We start from the raw sequence: 22983 nt of genomic DNA on the forward strand, positions 1-22983 counted from the left end.
GACTACCAAGCGGCATCCCCTATTGTAATTCCCGCGTGGCATTATCAGGTAATAAACCAAAGTATTGCCTCTCTAAAGGTGTTAAAATATAAAATATAACATATTTATTTCAATTCTTCTTCTGTCCGCTCTTCAGACATTCTGCGAGTCATTTGTATCAGGTCTGGGTGACGCCCCTGGTAACGCCACGGACATACTATCAGCATTGAAACATGCTACGGACATCTTCACCCAGCATGAGGGACGACAGGACTCACCTGTTTGTTTGGACTACCAAGCGGCATCCCCTATTGTAATTCCCGCGTGGCATTATCAGGTAATAAACCAAAGTATTGCCTCTCTAAAGGTGTGTCCACACATAGTCGACCGGCTGTCGATCGATGTCGACTGAACCGTCCACACTGTCTCGACAAAATTAGCCTGTCGACTATATGTTTGGACACAACTTAACACTGGTAAATAAATATTGACCAGTAGTTTTCACAAAACTACATGATCTCACTGGAAAAAAAAAAAAAAAAAAATTTATACTCTCAGGGTGCGATACCCGCCAGAGGCGAACTTTAAGGTATTAAACAGGCAAGTTTCGTAAATGCTGGCTTTCCCCTTTCCCTCATCCTAGTGAACAGGATTGCCAGCCTAGTTAGCTTGGTTGGCAGCGACTCTGCCTTGTAAGCGCTAGGCCGTGGCTTCGATTCCCGTCCGAGGCGGATTTTATCGTGAAGGGATAAGGTTCGTTCTCAAAAATGTTGGTTTTCTCCTAATCTGTCTTCTTCTTCCTTCGCTTTCGGGACGATAAGACCTCCTTAATTGCAGTTCCCTCTATCAAACATCAAACCTCTTCAAATAGCAATAAATGAAAATAAAGAAAACAGGTCCCCGACCCAAAGTAATGACTTTGCCCAAAAATTAATAGTTCATCCCTAAACGGAATTCAGCATATATACGTACCTTGACGGGGTTGCCTGGCAACGGAGTTAGGAAGTTGCTCGGATAAGGATAGTTGGTCATCGCCATGGTCGTGTACATGTCACTGAGATAGCGTTTGAAAATTGCCACGTCCACCTGGGTTTTTAGCGACGAGCAGAAACCCAAAGTAATGACTTTGACTTTGCCCCAAAAATTAATAGTGCATCCCTAAACGGAATTCAGCATAAATGTACCTTGACGGGGTTGCCTGGCAACGGAGTTAGGAAGTTGCTCGGATAAGGGTAGTTGGTCATCGCCATGGTCGTGTACATGTCACTGAGATAGCGTTTGAAAATTGCCACGTCCACCTGGGTTTTTAGCGACGAGCAGAGATTCCACTCACGAGAAAATTCCACTCGGCCGCTGTCTGAATTCGGAAAAAGGTAAAAAAAAAAGAAATTGATTTTAATTTTTGTCTTTTAAAAGCAATTGGTAAATCCCTTCCAGAACCACACATCAGTAAAGGTGTTTCCACACATAGTGGACCAATGATCAGTGATCGATGGCCGTCAACTATGGTGGACATAAATCTTAACACTTTTTGCTCATGGTACAGCTTAATTTAATTCTGTTGTCTGTTCCCTTTAAAAGAAAAACTGGAAAGACGAATCAACAGCCCAAAGAAAGGCTAAAAGTCAGGCTAAGTTAGCTTTGATGGTAGTGTGCCTGTCTTAATTGATGTAAGCGCCAAGTCGCGGGTCCCACCCGGGACGAGCTTTATGCCTTAATAATATGTAAATGAGGTCCGTTTTCGGAACGGCTGTCATTCTCCTATTCTGACCTCCCCTCTCTTCGATTTCGGGACGATAAGACCTCCGTTTTTACAATTCCCTTATCAAACCTCTTAAAAGTGTGTCGAACCCACACCTGTCTGTAAGAAATTGATTTTAATTTTTGTCTTTTAAAAGCAATCGGTAAATCCCTTCCAGAACCACACATCAGTAAAGGTGTTTCCACACATAGTCGACCAGTGATCAGTGATCGATGGCCGTCAACTATGGTGGACGCTTGCTCGGCTTGCTCATGGTACAGCTTAATTTAATTCTGTTCCATTTAAAAGAAAAACTGGAAAGACGAATCAACAGCCCAAAGAAAGGCTAAAAGTCAGCCTAGTTAGCTTTGATGGTAGTGTGCCTGTTTTAATTGACGTAAGCGCCAAGTCGTGGGTCCCACCCGGGACGAGCTTTATGCCTTAATATGTAGATGAGGTCCGTTTTCGGAACGGCTGTCTTTCTCCTATTCTGACCTCCCCTCTTCGATTTCGGGACGATAAGACCTCCGTTTTTACAATTCCCTTATCAAACCTCTTAAAAGTGTGTCGAACCCACACCTGTCTGTAGTTCGGTATTAATGAAGGTCCAACTGTTCCGAATGTTTTCTTCGCACTTGGGTGACACATCCCGGTATATTTTGGTGACCTCCTTGTAATAAATGTCACAGGGAGCCAGATCGTTTGTTTGGAACATGGGGGCTGACGATGCCAGAGCTCTGTGGAGAAGAGTAGATGAGTAAATTCAGTAAATCATGATGGCTCATTCACGAACATATTTGTATGATATTTTTGTTATTTTTCAACAGATTCATCATATTTTGTTATTTTTCAACAGAACACTTTCGTAGCCAGTGGCAATAGCACGTTCAGTACAACTCTATATACAACAGTTCCCAATGGATGACTGGAGTTGAGCAACCATGACCGTGGTTCGTATGCGGTTCAAGGCAATCGCTTGCTGCTGATTTTTCCCCGCCCACTCAGGCTGGATGAAGTTAATTTGAGTAGACGAGTAGCTTGTCTTCCCTCCTGTCGGTAAAGAAAAAGGTCTTAACCCATTCTTTAGGGCTTTAGCCCCTACACCTATAAGCCTCAGATTGGGCTTTTTGTGTATGAAAGAAAAAGGTCACTCACCCTTGGACGATATGCGGATACTTCAACCGCAACCAAAACGATTGGCTCATTCACGAACATATTCGTATGATATTTTTGTTATTTTTCAACAAATTCATCATATTTTGTTATTTTTCAACAGAACACTTTCGTAGCCAGTGGCAATAGCACGTTCAGTACAACTATACAACAGTTCCCAATGGATGACTAGAGTTGAGCAACGATGACCGTGGTTCGTATGCGGTTCGGGGCAATCGCTTGTTGCTGATTTTTCCCCGCCCACTCAGGCTGGATGAAGTTAATTTGAGTAGACGAGCAGCTTGTCTTCCCTCCTGTCGGTAAAGAAAAAGGTCTTAACCCATTCTTTAGGGCTGTCTAGCCCCTACACCTAAGCCTCAGATTGGGCTTCTTGTGTATGAAAGAAAAAGGTCACTCACCCTTGGACGATATGCGGATACTTCAACCGCAACCAAAACGCAAGCATACCACCATACGACCCACCGAACGCAATGACCGGATGCGGTTTGAACGCGGCTCCAATCCGCAGTCGTGAGGCATCCTCCAAGGACTGTATAACGTCAACAAAGTCTGCCAACGTTTGAGCCACGGTTAGGTAACCGGACAGGCGGGGAGAGGAGAGCGATTTCGGGCCAAATGGGAGAGAGGAGCCGTAGTAGCGATGTTCCACTAGGACTACGCGGGCAGAGAACCGCTTGGCCGACTCCCAGAGGAAACCTGTGGGGGGATATTGACAAGATGTGACTTGGACATAAGCTAGAAGGTAGTAGACGCGTCAACGAAACCGGGTAACTTATCCCTGTTATCCCTATATATTCCCTATGAATGAAATTTTATATAGTCTTCATCATTACAGGAATGTGATGCCATTGAACAGGAGGGTATTCCACGAAAGACGTCTAATTCCGAACATCACCTTCTCCAAACGCGTAGCATTTCGTGTCGTTTATTACCTATTTTTACTTTTTTTTACCTATTATTTTTTTCTGCGCCAATACGGGGTCAGAATTACATTGTGAAAAACACAGGTCCCCGGATTAGACGATCAACAGGGAAAGTCTGGTGGAGGTGTAGCCATTTATTTCAATAATTCTTCTACATTCAAAGTGTTAGAGTCTTCGTCCCCTGTCTACAATGAAGCCCCGGAATTTCATTGTTTTTGTGTAGGTCCTTATGATGTATGATATACTTACTTATAACCCAATCAGTCATTGGGTATCCTGTAGAAACTTCTTTTTTCTTAATTGTTTTCCATAACTTGGGAAGGGTTGGTTGAAATTTGGCAAAGATGGTTCACACATGAATCGGGCTTTAAGATCCTTTTTCTACAGTTGACTTGGCAACTGTTCTACTGAATTTTAGTACAGAGAAGCTCTAGTTTAATGAGAGTCAAGTCTCAGACTTTTGTCCATTTTTTACCGTTCATGAGATTTCAGAGTTCGAACTCAACTAAATATCACATTGGAGCGGTCAAATCACGGACTTTTTTTTTTTTTCAATCTCTCTTACCGTTCACGAGATTTCTAACTCACCTAAATATCACATTAGACGTAAACTCGATGCGCCTGTCGCCGAACATTTTCGGTATGATGCTATTACTTACCCAAATTTTCCGCAAAAGTTTCGATGGCATCCTCATTTCCACAATAGAAAAACACAGGTGCTCCACCATCCTCGTCCCAGAATTCGTCATTGATGAGATATTTTAGCGGAAACGTCTGATTGGAGACGTAGGTAAAGTGGTCCAGCTGAGGAGGAGGCGGGAAACGAAAGTATTAGGGGTGAAAATCAGACCAAAAGAAGAAATATTTGGACTACCATAATATTAGAAAAATCAGATCAAAAACAATGTTTGAGTATACCAAAAACAATACGTCATATTAGAGATAAGGAAAGTAAAATCATTAAACAAACGAAGTTCTAAGTTTTAAATTGACGATTTTTCCTTTAGTTTGTCTCAGCTTGTTTTTCTGTTTGTTTCGTCATAACTCTCGAACGGTTTGTCCGATTGTGGTGAAATTTGGCAAAAATACTCAACACAATAAGTAAATTTTCTCAATCCATTTTGGGTCAAACTGAGCTTTCGGGTCCCTCATAGCTCATAGGGCTCGTTTTCTGAGAGACTTCTATATATAGGTCACTGAACCCCAAGTACTTACCTGATGTTGTACACTCTCTTAAATTCTTATATAGGCGCCTAAATTTTGGCAATTCTGTTTCTCCTTTTGTTATACATAGGTATACATCTTACCTTGGCATCAAAGAATTTGGTCTCGTAAGTGTAAGCATCCGTGCTGAGTATAAAACTACTCAATACTACACCCGCCAACAGAACTCCAAATAGGCCCGTAAAATTTATGGCTGTCGACCCCATTTTAAGCTAACTATAAGCTATAGACCAAAGGTATTAGATATAGCTAAGATACTTAATTATATACCTAGGTATATATATGACACTTTCACTATATTATAAATATAGGTATATATACCTACTACCTAATATATAGAGGTAAATTTTAAACTGTTAGACACGAGTTATAAACATGAACTTGTCGTCACATCCCAATAACAGTGAATTACCGATCCTCGCAAGGGAACTATTAAAACTAGACTGGAGACATTGGAAAACTCTGGACAAGAAAATTTAGGAGTTAGATGGATTTTGTTTATCGTTTTTATCAAACAATACAAACCTTGAGCCATTGAACTCATTAGCCAGAAATTCGTCAGATTGGTATGTAGGTATAGTATTACCTATAAGTTGGTATCTACTTATCTGTTTATCTACCAAGAATGTCAAGATATAGATACCATTTATCAGTGGATAGATTAATAGATTGGTAATTGGTTCCTGTCATCATACGTAAGATATTAATTGCCTTACAGATTTTGAGATTTTTCTAATGAGTTTTCTTTTTTTATCGAGTTTTTTTTTTTTTTTTTTTTTAACTTATCCCCAATGCGTGACGCGAAGTGGGGATAAGTTTTCCCTCGTGGGGGGGGGATTCAGTGTGGAATCCAGAATCCCCATAAAAAAAGTATTTTCTCCTACGGTTGCATGAGCTCCTAATATTCCATATCGACAAATAACCCAAGATCCTGGGCTAACATTTCTCACATTGCCCCCTCTTTCCCTCTCTGGTACCCCCCAACTTCCTGTCTAGCTTATTTATCTTCTACATACCTACAACATACAAGGGCAATCAATGGACGCAACGGTTGAATCGGTTGATTTGAAGATGACGCCCATTGATACACCAAGACGGTGGTCGGTCACCCGTCCTTTTTCTCACCATACTCGATGCGACTCCAAGGTCCCTCCCTCCTCGCTCCTGTTAACACGTCTGTGTGAACCGTTTAGGAACTCACTAAGGAAAACAGCCTCTTCCCTTCTGGACGAGGTTTTCAAAGGATCAAAGGCCTAATCGGACATCTGAAATTTTAATGGACAAATTTGTTTATGGACGGGTTGTCTACTAATTTTATCCAAATCGGACAGACCGTTTGAGTAGGACATAGCTGCTGCTTGGCTTGGTGGAACAAACAATTCAACAGACAAAAAATGCTCGTTGGGACAGATTGTACACATCATGTCATGTCAGAACTTTAGAAGGAGGGATGATCAAACGGGAGAACTAAAAAAAGAGAATAGCGTGACAGTTGAGAGAAGGGAAGAAAACGAAAGGGGGAAGGAAAAGAGCGAAAGAAGGGTGGGAATAAAATTGTGTCTGTCAGTCAAGCACGCAGTCAGCTTGTCAAGTAAGCCAGTGTCGCGAACTTAGTATTAGGAGAATATGTCGCGAAGAGGGAGGTATGAGATTGTCGGTCCGTTGGTATGTGGTGCGCATTCCTGGGCTCCTGCCAAATATGACACAATGATTACAACGTATTGGGCATTCATGAAATGGAGGAGGTGTCTCAAAAGGGGAATGGTAAGGAAATCCTCCCCACCTTCCCTCGCCCAGTCGAGACTCAACATTCATGAAGGCTGGGGCAGTTGCACAATAAAGGGAGGTAAAAAATTACCACGGCTCGGCTGGGTTAACTCAACATGGAGAATAAACTTTACAACGCGCCCTCTCCTTCAATGTGGGTCACTCGGTGCTCTCTCGCAGAAAGACAAGCTGTGCGGAGATAAGACCTCCACCTGTGTCTACATTCCTGGCGAAAATTTCGCGTTCTAGGCGGTACATCGCGACAAACACGCCCTTCCCCATGTCCCCGGCTTTGCGGGGACTTTACACACACGAAAACCTGCCCCCCAACCGCCCATTCAGCTCACGGAAGAAACTGGGAAAACTGGCAAGACTTGCTTAGCTTTCCTTGAAACAGGATTGCTTTGTCTTCTCTGACCCGGTGAAATTAGTTTGAATGAGGAAGGACGGGCCTCCCTCCTACTCGCTTAGAGGGGGTTGAACTTTTTTCGAAAGAAAGCTTTTTCTTTTTTATCGATGATGCAAACACGACACGAATATTTCTGCCTAAAAATCTTCATCGCGGTCATTAGCAAATAATTTCTGGGATTTCTGATGTGCGGGAGTGTTGTTAATAAGGGGAGGATCTAAAATAAAATTCCTACCCAGAGAAGAGAGATTTGATTTACCCATTAATTTTGAATTGTTGACGCAAATTCTTGCAAATTACTATGGTACCTATACAATGATGTACACCTTAATACGAGCGTTATCTCTTTTTATCAAGCTTGATCGTTTCGAGCCGTCATGCGTCATATAGTCATATTATCATTTAGATACGAATTGACAATTGACGCTTTGATCTTTGATGCGCAATGCACCGCGTCGCTTAACATCCAGTATAATTTCTCCACAGAGTTTTGTTGTTTAATGACGTTAGTTTTGCATTTATGATGCCAGATATTAGCCTGATAAAAGTGATGCTTAAGCTCTTTTCTCTGGAGGTAGAAATAGGTATAGGTAACCTAATCCTATCACGATAACGGTAGGTTACGTAATACGTTATGTATAGGTACCTAATATATTATTTTTAAATTTAATTTAATTTAATAGACCTTATTTATACTGTCGGCTAAGACTAAAAAGTCCCATTATGATGCCAACAGTTTAAACAGGCCTCATTTATTTACATTTTTATACATTACAACATTTATTTCGATTACATAATATATGCGTTCAATCAATTTTTAACTCGACAGTTTTTTATTCGTTTTATCAACTTTCAAATGGTTTGTCCTTCTGCTGAACATATCAAATCTCAATGCACTCAGCACTCACCCACATTCATCTCAAGGTGTACTAGTTTCTGTACTAGATTATAAGGCACTTCTAACGCGGTCTCTTGGGTTCTCAAACTTTCACTTTCTCTCAAAGTTCTCGCCACAGCATCTCTTGACCAGACGGCACCTCTCTGCGTTTCTCCATCTTTATTGGTTCGTCCGTTATTGACAAATTACGATAAAAGGAGCGTTTTCGAAATTACCTTATAACTCGTAAACGGTTTCATTTCATTAAAGTCTGATTGAACTAACAAGGAGATAAAGAGATTTCAGGGGGGGTCTGTCTTCATCGGAATTTTGCTACCTAGTGCCGTTTAGGCCGTGGAAGTCCAAACGTAAAATATTGTTCAAGCAAAAACGGCGAAACCAATAGTATGACGTCACACCAACAACCAGAGTACGTTTGAGTGGTAGGAAACTAGGAGTAAAGAGAAAAAAAAGGAGATTGGCTCTAAAATGAAGAATTTCCTCAATTTGTTTCCTCCGCAATATGGGAAAAAAATTGAGAACAGAAGTGGCTTTCGACAATCCATTTTGAGAAGAAAAAAAAGTGTCATCAGTCAACACTATGTCAAGATTTACCAAAATGTACATCCCTACTATTTCTATTAATCTACCTATACTAAATCATGACCCAATCTACAAGAACCTGAGATCAGCGGGTAGGAACTAGGTATATTAGGTGTACCGTGTGTATTACCTATTGAGAGTTGAAACACCCTGTAGGACCTATTTTAATCAGTTTTCTTATAACTCTTTTGTTCTTTATTATAAACATACTTAGGTATATAAGTATAGATTAATTTTGATGTTCAGACAATCCACTGATTATAATATGAAGTAGGTATACAACTACGGCTATACGTACGGTATACCTATTACCTATCTTTCTACTGTCTAGGTACTGTAGCCTTATAATTAGGCATTGAGATATTTAATAGATGTGTCTGTGTGCCTAACACTAATCTCTAGATCAGGCTGATCAGGGATAGCCAAACTTTTTTAAACTTTCGAAACTTTTTTCAAACTTTTTTGAATTTTTTTTTTTTTTTTTTGGGTGACCTTACAATCATCAGGATTACAATCATCATCCGAACCAAGTGAAACAGTTCAAAGTGCAAACAACACAGCTTCTGGGCTTGGCAAACCTGAATTGGGCTCAAATGGAACCAACCTGACAACAGAATCAGAAAACAACGCTTCAACCAGTACTCACTCGAACGTTGAGGAAGTTAGCATTCCAAACGAATTGTATGAGCTGACAACAACCCAATATGAGGTGACAGACATTCCCACCGAAGCCTCAAACGTTGAGACAACCACGGAGGCGATAGATGGAACCACAGAACCAAGTGAAACAGTTCAAAGTGCAAACAACACAGCTTCTGAGCTTGGCAAACCTGAATTGGGCTCAAATGGAACCAACCTGACAACAGAATCAGAAAACAACGTTTCAACCAGTACTCACTCGAACGTTGAGGAAGTTAGCATTCCAAACGAATTGTATGGGCTGACAACAACCCAATATGAGGTGACAGACATTCCCACCGAAGCCTCAAACGTTGAGACAACCACGGAGGCGATAGATGGAACCACAAACACCTATGAACTCAACATAAATGAAGAAACTCTTATTGATATCGAGCTCATATTTGGAGACAAGAAAGATGAAGTTAAAACTCATGATGACAAAAGCGCCACAACCTCAGGAGGCGCGAAAACCGGGAGAAGATTGAAAGAAGACAGCGACTTCAAAAAGAAAATGAAGAATTCAAGCGTCGATCAAACCAAAGAGAAACACAAAGTCAGCAACAACGTGAGACCTGTGAGAAATACAACCAGTTTCAGCAACAAATTCAATCAGAAGTACGGAGACATGAACAAAAACAAAACACTGGTGATAAATAATGGCACAACTTACAACAAAACATCGAATATCGTTAAGAATACGTTGCAAAATATTCTGGCTCAACAAAGAAACAAAACCAGGGGCGCGAAAACCGGGAGAAGACTGAAAGAAGACAGCGACTTCAAAAAGAAAATGAAGAATTCAAGCGTCGATCAAACCAAAGAGAAACACAAAGTCAGCAACATCGCTGTTTCCTTCCCGAGGAGGGTATATGGTTGGATGATGTAAAGGAAAATGGTTATGATTGTCAACTTATGAAGAATCCAGCTGGCAATAGAGAAATGTTTAAGAGGAAATTGGCCTCGGTTCCTCAAAAATGGCCTTGTGGTTCCCAGTTTGGCCGTCCCTGTTCTATACCTGAAGGATTAGCTGGATTAGACTACCTAATCTGAATTACCTATAGCTATCTATTTATATATACGTTTTTAATATACTCTATAGCGGTAAAAAACTAAGACAATGTCTATCAACATAGCTTCCAGACATGGGTGTTAAGAATAGAAATTGTAGAAATAGTGTTGACTGTTTTGACTACAATAGACGTCAGATATCTGAAAGTTTCAGTGCCAGTAAGAGTGTTTGTTCCTTAGTGGATAGAGTGAAAATAATAGATTAGGTAAATTAATTAATCAATAAAATACTGTAACCTGTGTATAATTTATAATTACCTAAGTTGTATATCTTTCGAATGGTGGTGTCACAAAGTGCTGAACAGAGTGTGCTCAATTAAATTTAATTAAAGGTGAGATTTTAATTTAACAAATTCTAGATTTAACAAACTAGGTATATAATACATGGCCACTGGAAAATTAACCACTGCTCCCATTCAGTTTCCATTGGCATTGGAGTAGTGGTCAATTTTCCAGTGGTCACAGTTTTCCGAAAGGAAAATACACCTTATATTATTGTTATGAAGTTATAAATCGACGATTTTTCCTTAATTTTGTTTGTTCGTTTGTTTCTTGGTTTATTCGTTTTGCCCTATAACGCCGCGCCCCTCAAAGATATTGTTCAAGTTTGATTAAATCTGGCAAACATCTTTGATAAAGGATCATTTTTCTCGTTAGAATTTGGGCTCAATTTGGCCTATATGGGCCCCGTGATGGCGCTTTTCCTGAGTGATCTCTAAAGTTCACTGTTACCACTAGATCTCTTGTTCTGGATGTGTATAACATTAGCCATTACCTGCTCTCGAGTTAACACGGTATTATTAGTGGATGTGCCAAAAGTAAATATTGGTGGATGTGCTAAAACTACCAAATCGCGAAATACAGCACAAAACTTTTTACCAGTCAGGTTTGGCTATTTAAATTTTTTAACAACCAGACCGTGATGGCCTTTTTCCTGAGTGATCTCTAAAGTTCACTGTTACCACTATTAGATCTCTTGTTTTGGATGTGTATAACATTAGCCATTACCTGCTCTCGAGTTAACACGGTATTATTAGTGGATGTGCCAAAAGTACATAATATTGTTAACACGGTATTAAAAACCATGTAATTAGTGGATGTGTCAAAAGTATATATTGGTGGATGTGATAAAACTACCAAATCGCAAAATACAGCACAAAACTTTTTACCAGTCAGGTTTGGCTATTTAAATTTTTTAACAACCAAACTAGACCATATCACCCAAAAAAAATTTGGACCGATTGCAATACTTTCATTACTAGTATAGCTCCGCTATACTGTAGTAATAGAAAGTAATAAAATTTCCATATCAAATGGATAGGTTTTTTTCCTCAAAAGCAAAAAAATGTATGCCCTATCGAGATTGTATCAAAAATAGAAAGTAAAAAACTGTGTTGCTTTCATCCAATAAACCACTGTCTGAAAATTTATACGAGAAAAAAATTCGTATTTCCCCAAAATGGGAATTTCTTTGGGAAAGCGAAGGAAATTTTAAACATTTTTTCGATCTAGGAGGTCTTCCGAATCGGTTCTAACCAAGATCAATCAATGGAGAGGTCCGCCATATTGATTATTGATTCCCATTTGAACAATGGACCGGGAGGTGACGTACACAAAATTACCTTGATGACATTCCTGTTTAGACCGCGAGCTAGTACGCAAAAAATACTTTATGTTAGTAAGATTCTTATACCAACTTACCTACCAACCCTCGAGCTGAGGAGGTCACAAGCAATGAACCAAGGACTCCCAGCTCCCATGGTTCGATGTCTCATGTTTTACCAGAAAGTGGTAGGTAAGAAGTGTAGAGGTCATCGAGATCACCATTGACAACCCTGTTTAAGGTAGTTGTAAAGGCTCCTGCAAATGCTCATCAGTTGCTCTGGTTGCCCAATTACCCTCTTGGTTGTCCCTGAAGCCAATTTAGCCCAATTTGACACCACGGACGGATCCGTTTTGAATTTCTGGAGTCACACCAGACTGGGTTGAGTGAGATCTACTTTGATTGTTTTCTGGGAAAATTTCCCTCAAAAGTACGGAAATGAAAGTAATTTTTGTGGCAATTTTGTGATTGAATCGTTTTTTGGTGGCCCAAGACCGCGGTTGACGAGAATTTTGACGTGGAAAGGAATAAAGGAGAAGGGTCGATACTCAAAATCCTCTCACACAGAGCCAACAGATCGTAAAAAGCCAACAAAAGGCCTCTCAAAGGGAAGTAAATGATGAGTTTCATTTGCTTTTTGCCCCAATCAACTCCATCAAGCAATGAACAAGAAAGAAAGATGGGATTGTGAAATTGTTGTCATTCCGAGAGTCCTTGCTGGTATGCTTTTTAAAGTTTATCTTAGTAGGACACTAGGATTTGTAGAAGATTATCGTTTTCTCGAATGCCACAATCCACGAGGCCCACAAGTGTGTGAACTTCCCCCACAATGAACTGAGATAGAACCTCCCATCTAAAGTTTAAACTAAGTTCAACTCCTAACTTTAGGTGTGGATTGGAACTTGGAAGCTATTAGCTTGGGACACTTCATGATGCCTTCACGCTTCAGGCACACTCCATTTGTCAAGGGTCTATCTAGTTAGTCTCTTGTTAGGATAGGCCGTCTATAGTGTTTACCTTTTGTAATTAAATGAAAATTTATTTGTATTAAGATCTTTTGGATTATGTTAATCAACTTAAAATCCAAAAGAGACTTAAAACAAGGTTTAAACAATCTATAAGGTTTCAAGAGGTAGTAAACCTTGTACTTATTTGTGTAATGTATTTGACTTGTGTTTAACAGCCCTGTGTTGAAAAGCGCACCAAATAAAAAAAAAAAAAAATCAAAGAATAAATGACAAAGGGAGACATCAGAAAGAAAAGGAAGAGAGAAAGGAATAAAATAAGAAGGAAAAGAAAAAAAAGATAAATATCTACATATACATATATAGAAAGGAAGAAATTAAGGAAGAAGGAAAGAAGGAGATGAATGAAAGAATGGAAGAGAAAGGACGAGAGAGAGAGAGAAAGAAATCACAATCGGATAACTAGCAAACAACTCTCTACAAAATCCGCAATCGAATAAAATAAGAGAGGAGAGTGAGAGAGATAACAAAGTACGGGCAATGGGGGATTCCTTGTACCTTCTTTGACTGAATAAGGTATTAGGAGATCAGGAGTCCGCGGACGTTTCAACGGATTACTGACGGCAAAATGTGTAGGTAGCTCCTACCTACACACATTCCATTCATGACGTACGGGATTTGTAAACAACTTGTTGGTTGCTAGGCAACCGACCTCATGAATGTCTAATAGAATGAATGGAGAAGAAGGTGACGCGTTTATTTTTATTTTTTTTTTTTTAATTACTCTCTTTGTTTATTTAAATTTTTGTCTTGTCTGTTTGTTATAGGTAAAGTAGGTAAGGCATCTTCTCACGAGGTCGCGGGTTCGATTCCCACCTAGGACGAACTTTATCCTATAAGAGATTTCGTTCTCAGAACGACTAGCTTTCTCGTATCCTGTCCTCCTTCTGTCTTCGAGGCCCGATGAGACTGCAATAGTTACAGTTCAACTTCAAATCACCTCTCTCGTGCAGTTTTCCGAAGGGAAAGCTCGAGTTTTCCGAGCTTCCCTGCTAAGGCTGAACTTTTGTATGATTTTCCCTCAGCTTTCGAGCATGTTTTCCGAGCTTCCCTCTGCTAAGGCTGAACTTTTGTATGATTTTCCCTCAGCTTTCGAGCATGCATGTTATTTTATACCTCCTCCTGCTTATATTTCAGATGATTTTTGGAAAATTCTTCTTTTTTTTATGGAAACTATTTTCACAACTTTTTTTTATTTATTTAGGTACATATTTAACTATTTTATTTATGTCATTTTTGATCTCTGCTGGGGATATTTGCGGAGTAAGGACTAGAATATTTACTGAGCTGATGTCTATGATGCCTCCATCCGCATATGATCAAAATACAAGATCACAAAGTAGATACTTGATTTAAGTAGTTCAGGATGAGACTCAGCAGGTGCAGTGTAGTCACTGTTGGTATCATCAGGTATTTGACTCCTTAATGTTATTTTCATTGTAGGTATACCTATGTCCAACAGCTGATGCTGATACCTATACCTACCTACATGTTCATTTGGCTACCTACTTTCCAAGTCACTGTTCATCGAATACAAAGAAGAAAAAAAATCCTTGACTTTTATAAGGTGAATTTTTTGTCTTTTTGTCTGTATTGCCAATAATTCTTCAGGAGTTTGTCCGATTTCGATGAAATTTGGCCAATATGTTTAACACATGAGGGAAATTTGCTCATGAAAATTTGGGCAAAGGTGGGCCTTTGAGGGCCCACAGAAGTCCCTTTTGTGAGGAGTTCAATGATCCAGTATCCAGCAGTACTGAAATAGCCTCTAAGAGCATTGTACGTATACAAGTGTATAGGTAATATACCTTCAACAGATGATATCTTGGTAATATGAGCCAGTTCCTTTCTCTTCATCACATAAAGTTACAAACCTGATTCTGGTATTGCATCACCATCACCTGAGCTCAGAATAACTCTGAAGAAAAAAGAAATAAAAATAATGTTGAAAAATTCTCCATTAACACAACAAACCCATCCCACAAAAAATTAAAAAGGAAGAAAAAAAGTAATAAAAAAAATAAAAAAAAAGATACCTAATAAAGAAGAAAAAAAAAACAAACAAAAAGAAAAAAAAAAGTTGAAAAAAAAAAAAAATTTTTTTGTAGAATGTGACCTCTTCAAGTCCAAGTTAGATTAGGTAGATTTATAAAACCTTCGTTGTTCGAGTTCAAGTGTAGGTAATATACGTATATGTCATAGATATATTCATATATACCTTCAACAGATATCTTGGTATGAGCCAGTTCCTTTCTCTTCATCACATATTATATGATATATAGTTACAAACCTGATTCTGGTATTGCATCACCATCACCTGAGCTCAGAATAACTCTCAAGAAGTTACCATCACATCAGATCTAATCAAACCTCTTCAAGTCCAAGTTAGATTAGGTAGATTTATAAAACCTTCGTTGTTCGAGTTTTCTCTATAATCAAATCTCTAGATTAGTGGTTCCCAACCGCTGGTACGCGAGAGACCTTCCGGCCCTCCGGGGGTACGCGAAAAAAATTGAGTAATGGCGGACATAAAAATAATTGACGGCTTATCTGTGCAGAAGAGTCCAAAAAGGTAGGTACTACAATAAGGGTTCCTACAATATGTGGCCGGCAAGGTACCTCCCAATGTATAGCTTGTGGCCCGCATACACATGGAAGTTTGAAACCCCTGCTCTAGATAATAAAAAAAAGGAAAAATCACCTTTTAAAAAATGTTGGCTACAGTCTTTAACGCCGTTATCTATTCCCTCCCCTCCTTTATCACTTAAAGGGTCTCCCCGTTGAACTTTCGTTCGTCCAAGCTCAAACTTATGAAAACTTTAAAGGGGAATCTGAACTTTTCGAGTAGGAATTCAGACGGAAAGAGAGGTGCCGTCTGGTCAAGAGATGCTGTGGCGAGAACTTTGAGAGAAAGTGAAAGTTTGAGAACCCAAGAGACCGCGTTAGAAGTACCTTATAATCTAGTACAGAAACTAGTACACCTTGAGATGAATGTGGGTGAGTGCTGAGTGCATTGAGATTTGATATGTCTTTGCTGCTATAGCAGGCTGTGTTCGCTCCAACATCGGAGAATTGCTCATGTACCAATTTACCATCAACTTAGTCTAGTAAAAAAGAGGCTATAAGTGTGTGCTGTGTGTGATACCCACAACTCGGCCACGGAGGTTGCTTTTGTGAGGGGACAGCAGAAGGACAAACCATTTGAAAGTTGATAAAACGAATAAAAAACTGTCGAGTTAAAAATTGATTGAACGCATATATTATGTAATCTAAATAAATGTTGTAATGTATATAAAAATGTAAATGATGTAAATAAATGAGGCCTGTTTAAACTGTTGGCATCATCATAATGGGACTTTTTAGTCTTAGCCGACAGTATAAAATAAGGTACCTATTTCTACCAGAGAAAAGAGCTTAAGCATCACTTTTATCAGGCTAATATCTGGCATCATACCTAAATGCAAAACTAACGTCATTAAACAACAAAACTCTGTGGAGAAGTTATGCTGGATGTTAAGCGACGCGGTGCATTGCGCATCAAAGCGTCAATTGTCAATTCGTATCTAAATGATAATAATATGACGCATGACGGCTCGAAACGATCAAGCTTGATAAAAACAGATAACGCTCGTCTTAAGGTGTACATCATTGTATAGGTACCAAAGTAATTTGCAAGAATTTGCGTCAAAAATTCAAAATTAATGGGCAGGTAAATCAAATCTCTCTTCTCTGGTAGGAATTTTATTTTAGATCCTCTCCTTATTAACAACACTCCCGCACATCAGAAATCCCAGAAATCATTTGCGATGAAGATTTTTAAGCAGAAATATTCGTGTCGTGTTTGCATCATCGATAAAAAAGAAAAAGCTTTCTTTCGAAAAAAGTTCAACCCCCTCTAAGCGAGTAGGCCTCGAGAATCACCTGAAGGAGTCCAACTTTAACAAATCTTCAGACGAGATTTTCATGGAGACAGTAAACGACATTGTAGAGGAGCAGATCTCGAGAATCACCTGAAGGAGTCCAACTTTAACAAATCTTCAGACGAGATTTTCATGGAGACAGTAAACGACATTGTAGAGGAGCAGAAGAATCTTGAAAGAGCCAACTCAACTGAGAACGTCAAGAACAACGACGGACAAGATCTGATGGGCAAATTCTGGAGTTTGGCCAACTTTTTTCAGGCAATGCATAATTTCCTGTCCGGAGACATGCATCTGCTACAGCAGGCGTCCAATGCGATTGCAGAGAAGAGAGAGGAGAACTACCTGAAGAATGTGACCAGACAGTTGACGTTCCTGAAGGTCTTCTACAATATCGAGGTCAAGAACGCCCGATTGTGGAGGTATCATGTAAGTAAACACTGTTGGAGTTAATTTTTGACTGGACTTGTGAACCAGTCCTCTTCCTAAGATCTCTCGATGAGAGTCGAACGTAAAGGGCTATGGGTAGGGACAGCGTACGTATAGCTAGGTACGGTGGACCTTGAGTTAAAAAGCTTCCGGCCTCCTGAAAGAAAAGATCCCTGAAGACTAAAGGGCCCCTCCTTGGGCCCCGGAGTCCTCAGGCTAAAACCGTTCAGTCAGCACCAAGACACAATGGTTCGGCTCTTGGGGAGGACGTCGATAACCCAATACTTGTACGCCTTGTTAGATATAGGGCAGTAGGAGACATTTTTTTTTCTTTCCAACTTTCACTAAGTATTGTAATCATGTCAGTAGGGTAAGAATTAGGTTTCAACATTTCAACTACTTATATGTATAGGTATACCTAACTACTTATCTAGTTATAGAGGACTAAAGCTGGGGCCTGAGATTTATCGAATCGGATTACGAAGGATTGAGTTCAATATTATTCTATTTAATCCTTGATTAAAGTATGTACCTAGTACCTACATATCAAGCTACATATTAGTTATAGGTTTAGAAATTCATTATATATTATTATTATAGACAGACGTCCTACAAATTAATGTAGGTATAAAAGGTATATAGGTACCTACCTAGCTACCTAATTTTTCAAACACTGATATCCTACCGTTATCCGTTATTTAGAGCTGTGTTTTTCATTTCACTTCCCCTCCTGGCGTTATCTCTTCGAGTGAACGCCGCGCGTCCTAAATTCCGGAAGTGTGACTCTCGAGTAGCATTCGGTTCCACCAAATTTGTTTTGTATTTCCAATTTCCACAATTTTTACCCCCACTCCTGACGCCAAGTTAACGCGGCGTTGGAATGAAAAATAGACCTTAGGTACCTATGTCTAGATTTCTAGAAGATTCATTTCCCTTAGGTTAATCTTGTACACGGAGAAAAAAACTAGGGTTCCAGCAGCCTAATCGGGTGACACGGTTCCGGCACTCTAATAATATTGAACTCTATATCGGGAAGCTCGACACTATAATAAGTATAGGTATAGCATTCCAATAGCCTAAATCGGGGAAGTAACCCAATAATAGAGTTCTTCCACCCTAAACGTGTGGCACCCTGTCACAATTTCTTTCCTCAGTGTAGGTACGTCTAGCTCCAGCACTTACCTTTGAAACCTTTCTTCTTCCTTCCCAGGGGTACTCCAAATCCGCGACCAAGTTCCTCCAAACGACCACGACCCTGCCCGCCCCCGAGCAGTTGAAAGTGACCCTGACCCGACTGATCGAACGAAGCAACATCAAACATCGGCGAACCATTGAGGCGACTCAGAAATTCCTGGAAGAGCTGGAAACTCGGGATAGTAAAGTGAACAGGGCTCTGGAACAATGTTCTGCCTTACGATTTACTTGAGCTGTGATCTTTGACGAACCCCTGAGCTCTGATGAGCCCCTGAGCTCTGACAGTCTGTTAATTTCCATTTGATTTGAATAGGCTTAATAGGGCTTTTAGCCTTTTAGGGGCTAAAAAGGTTGGTGAAACCCACCATGAGTCTATAAAAAAAAAGATGTCTTTAGCCCGCCTCTGTCGCGTTCCAGCCCCGGGCGAACTTTATTCTAAACAGGTAAGGTTCTTTCTTGGAACGACTGGCTTTCTCCTATCCCGTCCTCCTTTCTTCGAGATTGGTACTACGATGAATACTTATTTCTTATTTCCCACCTTTTCCACCAAAGGGATTTTTTTTCATTTGAGGGAAAATTATTAGTGTCTTTGAAAAAAAAAAAAAAAAATCCCACACTGTCGGCCCTCTTGTAATAAAAATCCCCATCTCCTACGAGGTCCTTATTTGAATTTGGTGTTTTACACGATTAAATAAAACTTAAAATAATAAATGAATGGAATAATCGGATAATCTTTTCTTTTTTCTTACTTCTCCTCTCTTGTAATAAAAAAATCCCCTTTACAGCTATTTTGGGAACCCCTTAAGTTTTCCCTGTAACAATTTTTCGAATGTAAACATTGCTAGCTTCACACAAATTCAAATTTCTAATTTCTAGTGATTTTGAAATTTATGATAAAATTCAAAAATTGATATTGATAAGAATTCAGTGATAAGAGCTCTCATATCATAGTTTGATAACAAAATAGGATAATTATCGTACTTTGTGGGGCTACCTATTTGATTTACGTTGATAACGAGCACAAGTGAAAAATGAACCTATCAAGACAGTTAATCACAAGTGCAAGATCATGCAATTTTATCGAGCCCTTCTTCATGGGAGGGTTAAGGATATAGATATCCACTTAAATTTGTAGGTAAAGCCTCAATTAGTCGAAGACAGAGTTTACACTATGACAGTCTAGGCCTATAGGGCCTTGAACCTTTATAAGTAGGTTGGTAATTGGGACCAAATATTCAATGATCCTAAGTACCTAGATAGGTACCTTGTAGGGTTCAATCTTCTGATGATGCCTATAGGACAACTAGGAAAATAGATCTAAGATACTAAAACAATTTTATAGGCACATGATTTAATTGAACAATCTGAAACAGTAGGTACAGATCAACGAAAGAAAAAAGTTGGTAGCTAAGTATTATTTAAAAAAGTATTGTACCTTGGAAGTTTCTAGTGATTTTGAATTTTTTGATAAAATTGATATTGATAAGAATTTAGTGATAAGAGCTCTCATATCATTGTTTGATAACAAAATAGGATAATTATCGTACTTTGTGGGGCTACCTATTTGATTTACGTTGATAACGAGGACAAGTGAAAAATGAACCTATCAAGACAGTTAATCACAAGTGCAAGATCATGCAATTTTATCGAGCCCTTCTTCATGGGAGGGCTAAGATTAGAATCAACAAAAAGTGGACCAAAAGATGAGAACCAGTCTGGTGGAGCTTGTACCAAAACGGCAGAACTTGGCAAGAAGTTGAGAGCCAAAACCCCCATTGGTAAGTCAAACCAAAGGTGTTTCCTTCTAAGAAAAGTGTTGTAGAACTTTATTGTAGATATTATTGATAGCATTTTGAATGTACCATTTCCGTATGGTTCACTGAAGATAAGCAATGCTGTGTGTGGTTAGTATCTGGACGGGTTACAATCTGGGCAGTATCATGCTATTGGATTTTTCCAGCCCCACTCAGGCTGGGTCAAATCCTTCCTACATTTCCTACATTAAAACCCTTTATTCGCCAGCCTAGTTAGCTTGGTTGGTAGTGCGTCTGCCTTGTAAGCACTAGGCCACGGGTTCAATTCCCACCCGAGGCAGATTTTATCCTGATGGGATAATATTTGTTCTCGGAACGGCTGGCTTTCTCCTATCCTGTCTTCCTTCTCTCTTCAATTTCGGTATAATAAGACCATAGCAGTTACAGTTCCCTCTGTCAAACCTCTTAAAAAAAAAAAAAACCCTTTATTTATAATAGGTATTTGAACAAACAAGGAGTGAAAATACCACATAATCAAGAACGGAAAAGTTCGGTTAGAAAATTTTCGCCCTGGCCGGGATTTGAACCTAGCACCTCCAAGTTGAGAGTCAGTCCTCTTGATTTATACTTACTGGGCAAAGTTGATGACAGTACCTATTTTATTCTCTTTTTTCCTCTATCCCCCTCCAGATGTCGCTCCGATGTAACCTGCTGCTAGCGTCACTCATGTGTCTCATCTCCCTGGAAGGTCTGGGCGGCTCTCAGAGTGTGTCCATTAATTCCAAACAGACAACTCAGACGGACGTTGAAGATACCCACGCCGCCAGTTATCAGGTATGTAGGTATATATGTAGATGTCAGCCAGCCGGATACCAACCACGCGCAACTTTGCTTACCTTCAGTGATCCGTTGGGAACTGGTACATTCAATCATTCGTAAGGTGAACCTACATCAAATTCAAGACTCTAAGGGTGAATTTCACCAATATTTTTTCAGTCCTTAGAAGGTCTGTTAAAAGCTAACACAGCCTGTTAAGTTTCATTTGATTTGTATAGCGTTAAACTTAAACAAGGCTGTGTTAGGGGCTAAAAAGAAGGTTGGTGAAATCCACCATTACTCTCTAACCTTCCAAAGTCCATCATGATATCATATTTTAGCAGGAAATTATCATTTCTCCTTCACAGGTGTATCCCCTACTTCGCATGAAGCTGACAAGTTCCGTCCTTCCCGCCGCTATCCAAATGTTGACCTCCTACATCGAGAGGTTGGAACAAATCCAGAAGACACTCGAAGCGGCCAGCGTCCAGAACCACCACAATCACTTCACCACTCCCACACCGACAACAGAAGACGCCGACATCGATAGATACAGTTATAATAAAATGAATGCCTCGACACAAGCTCCAAACACGGCTAGTTCTACCGTCCCAGTAACGCAACCTCCAAGCACTACCGTCTCAATAGTCACTCAAGGGAGTCCAACTTCTACTACCGTCTCCGTTGTCACTCATGGAAGTACAACGTCTGAAAGACCGCACACCGGCCCTCCAGCAATTGCAAGCCCGACGAAACCGGAGGCCAATGTAGCGATTGTGGGGCCTGGAATTTCTAGGCCGTCAGAAGAAGTTGTGACCCAGGGAACCATTAGTGTCCGGCCGGAAGAGATTACGCATACCACGCAGAGTATCATTTGATTTGTATAGCGTTAAACTTAAACAAGGCTGTGTTAGGGGCTAAAAAGAAGGTTGGTGAAATCCACCATTACTCTCTAACCTTCCAAAGTCCATCATGATATCATATTTTAGCAGGAAATTATCATTTCTCCTTCACAGGTGTATCCCCTACTTAAACCCACACACGGGAGAAATAGGAGGTCCTCGAGGCCCTGAGCCCACTCGTTATGGTGATTGGGAAAGGAAGGGGAGAGTCACCGATTTCTAAATGGTCAGATTTAGGGACATCATGTTCCTGAGGCAGCAGTCATATATTCCTTTAGGAAACCGAGATGATTTTTCCTCTTCTGAAGCTCATTTCTCCTCTTTTGTCTTGGTAGCACCTGTACTAAACCATAGAAAATCTACTATAAACCAAGTGAAACAGTTCAAAGTGCGAACAACACAGCTTCTGAGTTTGGCAAACCTGAATTGGGCTCAAATGGAACCAACCTGACAACAGAATCAGAAAACAACGCTTCAAACAGTACTCACTCGAACGTTGAGGAAGTTAGCATTCCAAACGAATTGTACGGGCTGACAACAACGCAATATGAGGTGACAGACATTCCCACCGAAGCCTCAAACGTTGAGACAACCACGGAGGCGATAGATGGAACCACAAACACCTATGAACTCAACATAAATGAAGAAACTCTTATTGATATCGAGCTCATATTTGGAGACAAGAAAGATGAAGTTAAAACTCATGATGACAAAAGCGCCACAACCTCAGGAGGCGCGAAAACCGGGAGAAGATTGAAAGAAGACAGCGACTTCAAAAAGAAAATGAAGAATTCAAGCGTCGATCAAAAATGTACCTATCTTAAATAGCTATGCAAGAAATCTAAATCAAAGGGAAAAAACTGTCTGTAAAATATATAGTTACCTAAGAGCCAAT

General features: G+C 39.9%; 1 protein-coding gene across 1 annotated transcript; it reads right to left on the reverse strand.

Moving 5' to 3' along the window:
* Nucleotides 1–951: 951 nt before the first annotated feature.
* Nucleotides 952–5246, reverse strand: LOC103511961 (lysosomal Pro-X carboxypeptidase; the record flags this gene model as incomplete). Its single annotated transcript, XM_008476712.1, has 6 exons — nucleotides 5124–5246; nucleotides 4476–4620; nucleotides 3292–3589; nucleotides 2300–2457; nucleotides 1164–1336; nucleotides 952–1065 (listed from the first exon to the last, which is right to left on the reverse strand). Coding segments are annotated over exons 1-6 (1011 nt in total), but the record flags the coding sequence as incomplete, so codon positions are not given.
* Nucleotides 5247–22983: the final 17737 nt, after the last annotated feature.

This window comes from Diaphorina citri, unplaced genomic scaffold, assembly GCF_000475195.1.
Source record: "Diaphorina citri unplaced genomic scaffold, Diaci psyllid genome assembly version 1.1 scaffold774, whole genome shotgun sequence".
Lineage (NCBI taxonomy): Eukaryota > Metazoa > Arthropoda > Insecta > Hemiptera > Psyllidae > Diaphorina > Diaphorina citri.